General features: G+C 42.1%; 1 protein-coding gene across 3 annotated transcripts in view; it reads right to left on the reverse strand.

Moving 5' to 3' along the window:
- Positions 1-2,953: 2,953 nt before the first annotated feature.
- The window catches only part of LOC137795508 (capping protein, Arp2/3 and myosin-I linker protein 3-like), a 28,746-nt gene continuing 19,475 nt past the window's right edge, over positions 2,954-12,224 (reverse strand). The window contains exons 30-40 of one of the 3 annotated variants that reach the window (XM_068593029.1): positions 11,876-11,942; positions 11,435-11,622; positions 10,761-10,840; positions 8,011-8,184; positions 7,043-7,241; positions 5,984-6,695; positions 5,791-5,897; positions 5,553-5,682; positions 4,800-4,871; positions 4,525-4,632; positions 2,954-4,195 (exon numbers count right to left, since the gene is read on the reverse strand). In XM_068593029.1, coding sequence (XP_068449130.1) covers positions 4,155-4,195; positions 4,525-4,632; positions 4,800-4,871; positions 5,553-5,682; positions 5,791-5,897; positions 5,984-6,695; positions 7,043-7,241; positions 8,011-8,184; positions 10,761-10,840; positions 11,435-11,622; positions 11,876-11,942 — 1,878 coding nt within the window. In that variant the 3' untranslated portion in view covers positions 2,954-4,154. Of the gene's footprint in view, positions 4,196-4,323; positions 4,633-4,799; positions 4,872-5,552; positions 5,683-5,790; positions 5,898-5,983; positions 6,696-7,042; positions 7,242-8,010; positions 8,185-10,760; positions 10,841-11,434; positions 11,623-11,875; positions 11,943-12,224 lie in introns of those variants that run through there. The other 2 variants (XM_068593030.1, XM_068593028.1) reach the window with 2 other exon arrangements.

Genomic DNA, 12,224 nt, shown 5'->3' on the forward strand with positions numbered 1-12,224 from the left:
TACTAAGTCATTATTATGACATACTAAGTCATTATTATGACATACTAAGTCATTATTATGTCATACTAAGTCATTATTATGGCATACTAAGTCATTATTATGGCATACTAAGTCATTTGAGATACTATATCTTTATTTTGAGATAAATTATTTTAAGATAAACTTTTTCTCCACAATTGTCTATTTGCTCAAAATATATGATTGCTGAGATGCAAAATATTTATTAAAAACGTCCTGCTTGAGAAGTACGATTAAAAATAAATGTATATAAAAAGATGTGTCAGGTTTTTTTAAACTTTCCGTCTAATTAAAGTTCTCAAAGCTCCACTTCCTGCAGCTTCTTTCTGTTCTGCACGATGCATCGATAACAGTGGGCAACATTCATTTTGGGGAATGCGATCACAGGAGCGTCTCCACGCTGTGGATCCACAGTATTCAAGCTGGAATGGGAGTCAAACCAACAGCGCAGGGTTATAATACTTCACTCTGTTAGCGAGTCATTGTTGCACAGACCGCCAATGAAGTGGCATCGCTCCCTAAACCAGAAGCTGAGATATTAAAATGCTTCAGCAGAGACTCGCTCACTGAGCCGACAGGATTTAAATCATCTTCTTTCTGGAAAAACTGCAGAGATTAATTAAGAAGGAAGCGGAGGCCGAGCGATTGAACAGATCAATTAAAGGTCACGCGTGTAGAGCAGCATCCGGGTAGAGCAGCATCCGTGTAGAGCAGCATCCGTGTAGAGCAGCATCCGTGTAGAGCAGCATCCATGTAGAGCAGCATCCGTGTAGAGCAGCGCCTGAGGAGAGAAAAGTGTTTGTATAACAGAACATGTTGAGACACTAAGTCATTATTATGAGACACAAAGTCATTATGTTGAGACACTAAGTCAGTATTATGACATATTAGGTCATTATTATGACATAGTAAGTCATTATTATGGCATACTAAGTCATTATTATGAGACACTAAGTCATTATTATGAGACACAAAGTCATTATGTTGAGACACTAAGTCAGTATTATGACATATTAGGTCATTATTATGACATAGTAAGTCATTATTATGGCATACTAAGTCATTATTATGAGACACTAAGTCATTATTATGAGACACTAAGTCAGTATTATGACATACTAAGTCATTATTATGACATATTAAGGCATTATTATGGCATACTAAGTCATTATTATGAGACACTAAGTAGTTATTATGACATAGTAAGTCATTATGTTGAGATACTAAGTCATTATTATGAGACACTAAGTTATTATTTTGACATATTAAGTCATTATTATGAGACACTAAGTCATTATTATGAGACATTAAGTTATTATTTTGACATATTAAGTCATTATTATGACATACATACTGATTATTATCAGGATACTAAGTCATTATTATCAGGATACTAAATCTTCATTTTTCGATTCTTAGTCTTTGTTTTGAGATATAAAATAATTATTTTGAGAAACCAAATCATTATTTTTAGAGACTAAGTTATTATTCTAGAAACTAAGTGATTATTTTTAAATACTAAGTCATCATCTTAACACTAAGTGATTATTTTTAAATACTAAGTCATCATCTTAACACTAAGTGATTATTTTTAAACACTAAGTCATGATCTTGACACTAAGGTTTCAAGATAAGGTAAGGTCTTTTTATTTGACACTAAGTGATTATTTTTAAACACAAGTCATGATCTTGAGTCAGTTTCTCGTCAGAATGACTCTCAGGTTTCTGTCAGTAAACGAGCTTCAGGATGATAATAATAAACATGAATACAGATTAATGCTTCTCCCTCTGAGGTTTCCTCACAGTAACTCCTGTCTGACTCCTTACATCACAGCGTCTGTGGAGGAGAAAGGTCACGGCTCGGTTGCTAATGACAACCTGTGTGTGTGTGTGTGTGTGTGTGTGTGTGTGTGTGTGTGTGTGTGTGTGTGTGTGTGTGTGTGTGTGCCTCATTTGTAGGCATCAGTCGCCCCCTGCTGTTTATCACATTCTTTGATTTCTGAATATATGAGGTTGCCATGACAGTCAGGCGTCACTCGGATGTCTTTTTATTTATTTATTTGTTTGTTTGTTTGTTTGCAGCTTTTGTTATCAGCTCTAAACGTCTATTTATAAATGTTTGAGGGTGATACTGAACCAATTAGACTTTAATTAGCTTTAATTACAGGCACGCTGAAGGAGGTATTTAGGTTACTTTACTTAAGTAAAAGTACGATTAGCACACAGTAAAAATACTAGTACAAGTCCTGCATTGAAATGTTACTAAAGTAGAAGTACAATAGGGGAAATATATATTTTTTAATTATAAAATAGCTATACCTTTGTGATTCTGTTCATATATATATATATATATATATATATATATATATATATATATATATATATATATATACGTTATTTGCACAAAAACCTTAATTAATGAATTAACAAGTAACTAAAGCTGCCAGATAAATACAGTAAAAAAAGTACAATATTTCCCTCTGAAAGTACACAGATGTACATCCATATCTGCACAACATCCTTCGCCCCCTGGTGGTCAGTAGAGAGAAGAAAGACATAATTATGAGATAGAAATACATTTTGACTTTCTATATCATAATTCTGACTTTGTATCTCATCATTTTTCTTAATGTTGACTTTTCTTCTCATAATTATGACCTACCATGGCGATATGTTTATTATCACAGCTACATTTTTATCTTATTTTCATCTTTTACTGGTGAAAATCTGCCCCATTTTTTTTCAATGTAAGCGGCATCTCTTAAATCATCTTAATTGTTCACATTTTATGAAACAATACATTTAAATGTGACATAATTCATCTAAGTACACAGGAAACCACATCCTGTTTCAGCTAACGCAAGCTAACGGGCACTAACGCAAGCTAACGGGCACTAACGCAAGCTAACGGTAACAGCCACAGCAAGAGTCCTGGTAGTTTTCCAGCAGTGTTTTATTCATACAGTGAGGGTGCTCATACATAATATTTATTTTTCTCTATAAAATATATTACCTTTCAGCTCCTGAAAGCAAAACTAGATACAAATCATCAAGTTTCATCTGATAAGAAGCAACTCATGTTCAAGTGTCAACCAAGGCAATCGGCCGTATCAGCGGTCAGAAACGCAGTCGCAGGATTTTAAGAAATCACATTCTAATAAAGACATTTTTTTTTCTCATCTTTTTTTCTTTCTTTCTGTCTAGCAAAGCCACAACGCTCCGACACGGACAAGACAATGATCATTTGGGTTTTTTTCTAAAGTAGCAAATACTGTTTTTAAAATACTGTAGCCACAAAAAAGAGATTTTCAAAGTGACGGGGAAAGCAAAGACAGTCTGTGTGAAGAGAAAGGTGACGCCGACGGGATAGTTTGCATGTTTAAAAGTGTGTTTCTATGACGTTCAACGGGTTGTTTTATGGAGCAAAGTAATGATCTGCCATAAACTCTTAAAATAATCAATATGTAGAATATTTTCTCTTTAATTTAGCGGTTATCAAACCGTGGAGCGCACGCCACTAGTGGGGCGCGGAGGTATTACAGGTGGGGCGCTGGAAATGCAAATTAAAGTGGGTAAATCTTTCATCCATCCTTAGTGATTAAGGTTCATTGTCTTGCTCAAGGACACTTGTGACCACCTTGTGGTTTCAGGACGACATAAAATAAAATATAGAAATGTGCTCTGACAGGTTAAATGTGTGTTTTTGTGAATGGAGTCTGGTGTGTGTGCAGAGAGCAGCGATAACGGCTTCAGTTCAGTCAGAAAGGTGTGTCTGACATCAAGGTGAAGATGTTCTAAATATAGAGATTATTTTAGTCTAAATTACGTCCACACAGAACATCGCTTAGCAGTAAAACTCATCAGAAGAAGCTCACACAGACACACTTCTAAACATCGGTACTGTCCCTTTAAGAAAAGTGAGCGTTTCAACAGAAGCGGGTGATTATTAATGCTTTATGATGTCTGTCTGACATTTTCTCTCTGGCTCTCCCCTTCTCCTATGTTTTTCTTCTTCTTCTTCTTCTTCTTCTTCTTCTTCTTCTTCTTCTTCTTCTTCTTCTTCTTCTTCTTCTTCTTCTTCTTCGTGTCCCCGTTGAAATGAAATGAATAATTTTCTTTTCTTTTCTTCCCGAGCATCACAACAGCTCGCTGTGACCGGAGGCTGAGTCCAGGCTGTCTATGAAGCAGAAGAGGACAGGACACTGATCATCAACCAAAAACAATATATATATATATATATATATATATATATATATATATATATATATATATATATATATATATATATATATGTGTGCGTCCGTGGCTGAGCAATACGAGTATCACTTCACATCGTGTAGAAATAATTAATTATCGTTATCTTTTTCTACTTTTTCTCGTTAATCATTATGTTCTTTAGCATCATATATAGTGCTAGTTGTATTACCACTTGACTCACACTTAGTAACATCTGCTACACACACACACACACACACACACACACAAATAAAAAACAGAGACGTGTACCAGACAAGTCCAGTGACTTATTTCTGTTTTGGGGTAGTCTAGGTTTTTTCACGGGGGGTTTGCGATTTGGGGGCTTCTCAACGTTATTAGGGCTTTCCCTGTCAGTGCCTGAGTTCAGTGAGGACAAAAAAAACACACAGAAAACACAAATTAACAGTTAGATACGGACGCGTCTGCACACTGATAAACGTACATAGAATTCCCAGCATGCATGCATATACGGCGTGCGGGTTGATAATTGTGTGTATTGTGATGGGAGAAAAGACGAGTGGCACCTGCATCGCAGGACATGGCCTTTCGGTTCCTCTGTGGTTTCACCGGAGCCGGAGGTCGCAGTCCTTCCTCACCTGAACAGGTGTGAAAGACAAATTAGTTTGCATGTGATGAGGAACCACCTGACCACCAGGAGGCGCCTCCTCTGGTTGTATAGAAGTCTATGCTTCATGTGTTGAAGCTGCATTCTCTCTCCTGACCACCAGGGGGCGACTCCTCTGGTTGTATAGAAGTCTATGCTTCATGTGTTAAAGCTGCATTCTCTCTCCTGACCACCAGGGGGCGACTCCTCTGGTTGTATAGAAGTATCTATAAGTGACTCTACTTCTCTCTTGATGTATTTCCTCAGTAAACATTGTAAACATGAGTTTATGTCTCAATCTCTAGTTTACGCTTTAGGGGCGGGGCTACAAGGTGATTGACAGGTCCGGTCTGGGTGTGGTCCTTTCAGTGTTTTATCAGTTCATGAAAGTTAATCGAGACCCAGAAAGTCACGGCGCAGTAGTTGCAGTCCAACACCGACTACCGCTGCAGCTTCAAGAGGAACAGATCGATACGAGGGAATCGATCCTCTCGTCCACAAGCAAGCAAATATTCATGTTCATTAAAAGTTCTCTGCAAGTTGAGCTGTTTATCTGCACCTTGTTATCACCAAATAAGATCTTGAGCCAAAAAAAAACACACCATTAACTGTGATATCAAAGTCAGGCAGTTGCTAAGAAAAAAAAAAGCATGTTTCTCATAATTAGAGGTACCTTGACTCGCAGCTCGGTCCGGTAGTCCGTGCACGCCGGGCTTGTGAACCGGAGGAGGCACCGGAGGAGGAGGCAAGCTCCTCTCAGTGGCTGATTCTTTTGGAAAAATCGCATACGAGGACGTCTTTGGCTGTTTTTTGTGTGTGGACCAGAACAAAAAAAAAACATGCACAAGTCAAAAACTCCGGATTTACACTAATGACACAAAGCGGTCCTGAACCATTCGATTGATGCGCACCTTTTCTGGAATCGGAGGAGGATGACCCTCCGAGTCTCTTCTTTTCTCCCTCTCTTTCTTTTCCATCTTCACAGGGTCCTTCTCCACGTCTCCTTCCTCCTCCGTACCTACGAATCAAAAAGAAGTCGCTGTCACCCGCAAAGCTCTAAAACGTCCTTTTTTTCCCGAACGCGGCAGCCAGACGTCGGGGTACCTGGTAGAGCGTCCGCGCTCTCGAGACGATGCCTCGGCCTCAGTTTGGACATGTTGGGTTTGCTGCTTTGCGGCGGGGGATCGGGTTTGGATGCTCGTCCTCCTCCGCTGCTCCTCCACCCCTCCGTGAACCCTCCTCCGCTGGCGTCGGGACACATTTGTCTGTCACCCTGCGCGTCCTGATGATGCCAGTCCGGAGCCGCAGGAGCCATCGGAGCCGCCGGAGCCATCGGAGCCGCAGGAGCCGCAGGAGCCGCAGGAGCCGCCTCTGCGCTCTTCTGTGGATCCGTTTCCTGCTTCGGCGACGGCGTCCTGTCCGACGGGTACGGAGGCAGCGGCCTTTGAGCCAAGAGAAGCAGCTGCACTTGTCTGTCTGTCCTCCGGCTCGCCGTTCTGCCCTCCGTCCATTGATTGTCCGGCGGCGCGTCCGCCGGCCTGTGCTCCGACCACGACCGGTCTATCTGCCTGCCGCCCATCCACTGCCGCTCTATCTTCCTGTCGATCTGCCGCTGGGTGTGCCGGTCGACGGTCCACTGCCGGTCCAGGTGTCTGCTCTCGGTCCAGTACCGGTCCGGCGGCCTCTCCGTCGTCCTCGGCTGCTGGTCGCTCGGCCTCGCCGGATGCAGCGTCTCCGTCGGCCTCTGCTTGTCGTCCACCCAGAACTTGTCAGATTCTAGCGGGTGTTCAAACACGGCGTCCGTCTCGGATTTCAGCTGAAAACACAACAGGCGGTAAAAAAGTACTCTTGTTGCTCCAACTTAACAAAGTACTCTCGTTGCCTCAACCTAACAAAGTACTTTAGTTGTCTCAACCTAACAAAGTACTTGTTGCCTCAATCTAAAAAAGTACTCTTGTTGCTCCAACTTAACAAAGTACTCTTGTTGCCTCAACCTAACAAAGGACTTTAGTTGCTTTTCTTGTTAAAGCTTAATTTCACGACCTTAACCAAGTTTTAAACTGTTTCAAACTGTCATTGAGGAGAACATGTGAGCCCTTTGAAACATAAAATACGGGTCAGTTGGTTGTTATTTTCTTTATGGGCGGGTCACACTGACTTTACCTCTCTGGGAGAATAAAAGGGGTGTTTGCTTCCTCCCGCGGCCGAGAGAGGAACGCTCGGCACCGGCGGCGGACTCAAAACTAGAGTATTCTTCCCCTGGTGGTCGCTCATTTTCCCATCAGCCCCTTCGCCGGGAGATCCGGCTCTGGCAGCGGACCTCGGCGGCTGCAGGAGCGTGTATACGTTCTCCGTGGCCGTCCTGAAAAAAACCCAAAACACTGAAGATGTTACGGCTGCACGACCTGTCCAGCAGATTAAAAAACACAGAAGTGTAATTAAGAAGTATCTTTTTGTTTTTTCGCTGGCAGGAATCGGCCATCTTGCCGTCCTAATCCGTGATTAACATGCAACAGTTCATCTCTGCAGCCACTCGGCTGACGGGAGCCGCCGGCTGTCGGACGCATCTGTGCACACTCGCCGGCATCGGAGCGCCGGCTCTTTTGGCAGCTCTCGGCCATTTCTGGTGTCAACAAGGAGATTGGAGGAGATTAAAGGAGCGATATTTGTTTCGGTGTTCATGAAGTTCAGTGCTGCGGACGCGAGAGAGGAATGTGAATCCAATACGGAAAGAAAATGTGCATATTTTTATGGGACGCAGGTGTTTTCAAAGTCTGACAAACTGGCCCTATTATCAGATTATTGTTGCAGAGTTGCATTGGATATAAAGCCAGCTATCACTGGAGGGCTTTGAGACTGAAGGAATCTGCTTTTCTAAAACGTGGCAAGTCCTGAAGTTAAAGTCCTCCTGTGACTTCTAAGCGGATTTATGGGAGAGCGTCATCGGCGATAACGATATCCTCGGGAACTGTGAGTCATTCGAATCTAAAAATATGTGCGTCGCGTCACAAGATGCAGCTGATTAACGTGAATCGTCTTGAAAAGAATCGCGTCGCCTTGAGATCCGAGCGCGTGCAGCTTCCCTAAGTGAGCGTTGTGTGTGTTTTTGTGTGTTTTGTGCGCACACGAACCCCGACGCCGCCGTGGCAACAAAGTGGCACCCGTCCCCGTAGACCTCGGCCTCGGACTCCGGCCCCTGATTGGACAGCGTCTGGCTGCGGTTTCTACGGAAACCGAAGATGGCGAGCATGTTCCTCCTCTTCTTCCTCCTCAACGAGTGGGCTTTGTGCAGAGAGGAGAGCTGGCTGGAAAGAGGTGAGAGAGGGTTGAGCGGCTCGTCCTCATCGGGGTGTCGGGCAGCTTGAGGCGACACCTTTCACAACAGATTTATTATTCTTTTAAATAATTATTATGAATGCAATCATATTTGAAGGAGGCTGCTTTGACCTGATGATGTGCAGTGTTAAAAAAAAAGAGGAGCACTGTTGTACTAATAAGCCGTGGCAGCTCTGTTCCTGAATCCAGCTCCCCGCCAAAATAAAAGCTCACTGAACTGCTGCGTTCTCACTCTGCATACCTTTTTTTTTTTTTAGAACATTCACTTTTCTATTTGCGTGATTGATGTAGGAACAAACTTTTGGAAAACTTTTCCTGTTCATTTCCAAAGCAGACCTGTCACATTTTTAAATAAATCCCAACACGCTCCTTTGATGTGTGTGAAAAAAAACACAAAAAAAAACACTTCTCCTTCCTGAATCTTGCACCGCTTTGATCAACAACATGCAACTCATCCCCCAAAACGCTCCAAACATCCAGCTCCTGCTCCTCTAATCATCAAAGAGCGACTGAAATTATGCTGCGATGGTGCAAAAGATGACGGACGGCAGATTGAATTGCCTCGGAGCCGCCCGCAGGAAGCGCCAAGACAAGCCGAACATCGAACCGCGAAGAGCACTTCAAAGACGAGACAACGCGGCGGTCAGAGGAGAACACAACCCCCTCGAATTATAATAACACGAAACACCAGCCAATTAAAATGAAGCCTCGCTGGAGAGAAGCTGTCAGCGCCGCAGCGGGCCGGTTGGATCGCAGGTGTATACGTTCATTTAAAAAGTCATTCAATAAAGATGGGATGTGGGGAGAGAAAAATGCAGAAATGAAAACTTTTAACCTTTTGGGCCTCGAGTCACTCAGCGCGGGATTTTCAAAGTCTTTTCTTTTTAAACGTCAACTGAATTATGTCCACAACCACAAATTTTATTAACTTTATTTAAAGTGCTACAATACCGTAACCCTTCTGAGAATATACCTGTGTTTTTTAAATCAAATAAAAAGTCCAGAGGCTTCCCTGAAGGGAGCATGTTTCTGCTTCCGTGTCGTAGAGCACCAGCAGAAGCCGCAGCAAAAATCCATCAATGTCTTCAAATAGAACAAGTAACTTTTTCTATTTTTGAACCAAACAACACGTTTTTGTTTTTTTTAACTAAAACTCCTTCCCAATATGTCAAAGCTTTTCTCAGGTCCTAACCTTTCCAGAAAGGTGTGTTATTAGTTTGTGGGATGTTGTTAAGGTCCTGAACCATGGAGCTGGAAATACTCTGGGATGGATTTTTGGCAAATATTGCACAGAATCACTCACAATGTTATAAAATATGTTATAAAAGATTTTTTTTTTTTAAATATTCAAAAAAATAAAATAAATAAATAAAATAAAATACTAAAATAAAATAAATAAATGAAATAAATAAAATAAATAAAATAAATAAAATAAATAAAATAAATAAAATAAATAAAATAAATAAAATAAATAAAATAAAATTCAGAAAAATAAGATATACCATAACACAAGTATTAGAACTCCTTTGGGTTCAAACGACTACTTGAACAGGGTGGGCTCGTGTCACGTTTGTATAACTTCATTTTTTGGGGTGAACGTTTCCGGTTAAAGGAAGTACGCTATCTATAAATGATGCAACCGATAGTATTTGTGGTTTGGCGTGCTCTATAAGGGCTTCAACCGAGGTCACATCTTTGTCACATTTCCCATTGAAGCTTCTCTGTTCACGGTCACTCGTCTTCTCTGGAGGAGTGTGTAGTTTGTGCGCACAATAGTTGTGTGACGTTCTCGGGTTGCTACATCCTCCCTTTTGTCATACGCTCACATAGGAACTCATTTATGAAAAATGGAGGAAAACATCCTCTTGTTGTCCAACAATCATTGTCGAGAATGATCTCCCATCACGCATTGTGGTGATTTCCGCCCATAGCTGTCCATTCATTTCATCACAACGTGAAAATAGTGGGTTTTAACCACGAGACAGTCCATGAGTAAACATGTCTTCTTCTCTTGGATGTCCTTGAACTCTCAAAGCAGCTCAAGTGACAACAACTTCACCGAGATGAATTATCTCCAACGTCCCTCCAGTACTGACACTCAGACCATTGAAATCCATTAAAACCTACATTATTTTTTATCCCACTGAAAATCATCCAATCTATGATATCAGGCTTTCAATCCAGAGCCCTGGCTTCAACATAGTAGTCTTTAATCTTTCCCATCAGATTGAGACATATTCTGTATTGGTCCTGCGAGGTCATGCTCTTCTCCTCGTGGCCACTAGGGGCATCGCTGCCGTATTACAGAGCGCTGCAGTGATGCAAAGCAACGCCATCAATGTTGTTGCCAATCATGGAAATATCTCAGACTGTGGAAAAGAGACTAATCTCCCAAACAATAAGCAAACAGAAAATAATTACATGTTAATGTATATATATATATATATATATATATATATATATATATATATATATATATATATATATATATATATATATATTAATATATATACTATTATAGAGATAATAGCAGAGGAACTCTTACCTGTCAGGGAGAACTCTTTTAGTATAGAAGTCTGGGAGTCCGTCATCAAGAGGGCTGATTCCTCCATTTTCACTGCAATGCTGCACACACACACACACACACACACACACACACACACACACACACACACACACACACACACACACACACACACACACACACACACACACAAACACACACTTTAAAAGAGGTTACTCGCTCTGGGTTTTCATTTGTAAATGTGCCGGATGCAATAGAACAAATGGAAAACCGGCTCCTGTGAGATTGCGTAATCAAAATGCAGCCGTCCACTTTGTGGGGAGGATTATAGATGGAGAGAAAGATATGTTAGATATGATAGATATTTAAAGATAGATAGATAGATAGATAGATAGATAGATAGATAGATAGATAGATAGATAGATAGATAGATAGATAGATAGATAGATAGATAGATAGATAGATATGTTTTGATAGATGATAGATAGATAGATAGATAGATAGATAGATAGATAGATAGATAGATAGATAGATAGATAGATAGATAGATAGATAGATAGATAGATATGTTTTGATAGACGATAGATAGATACGTTGGGTAGACTGGTGCACTAATATATTGGCATAATGCACACAATTTAAATGACTTTCCTTCGCCCAATGAGTTAAAAGGTGCCGACTCCAGCCGGCCTTACCGTCTCAGAAGGGGCGTGGCCTCCTTTGTGCCGCCGCGGAGGCCTCGGCCGAACCCGCGTCACGTGATGCAGCGGCAGGCCGAGCGTGGGCAGCTCCGCCAGGCCCTCCCAGGAGGCCGAGCGGGACAGCGGCGAGGAGTACGACGGCACCGACGGCGGCGGCGAGGAGCTGGAGTCGTCACACAGGCCTGGAGAGATCACACACACCGAGAGGCCGGTGAGCGCCGACAAACCTGGGGAGGGGGCTCGACGGCGATCGTGGACAAATTATAAACAAGCGGCGACCGCTCTGAGATGCAGTGACTCGGGTCGGATATAAACAGCCATTAACGGACTTCTGAGGCGGAAGAGACGGGAGAGAAAACCCCACTAATGGAGCCCGGAGAGAGACGGGATGGGGGTCGGAGCGAGGAGGATAAGAGGATATACAGCGGTACTCACTCAGCCGGGTGGAGACAGGTCGTATCCGTCTGGTTCTCGAGCTGTGCTTCTTAATGGCTATTGTGTCCTGCGAGGAAATAAAGGAAGAAGAAGAAGAAGAGGCTGAGGGGATGGCGATGGAGTGAGACGCACAAGAAGAGACAAGTAAACATGTCAAGTAGCATGAACGAGCCGAGCTCTCCTGCAGGCCAAGCGATGCAGTTTTTTTGCAGAGCGAACGCTCGATGATGCAAATAACTTTGACTACGGCAACAATCTTCTCAGCTGAAACGGCTGCTTGTGACAGTTAAAGTTCATTGGAAAGATTGCATCATGGCGGCAGATAAGATGGTTGTTTTTAGGCCCCGCT

The sequence above is a fragment of the Clinocottus analis genome, unplaced genomic scaffold, assembly GCF_023055335.1.
Source record: "Clinocottus analis isolate CAN_PGR_092001 unplaced genomic scaffold, fCliAna1.0.p SCAF_28, whole genome shotgun sequence".
Taxonomy (NCBI): Eukaryota; Metazoa; Chordata; class Actinopteri; order Perciformes; family Cottidae; genus Clinocottus; species Clinocottus analis.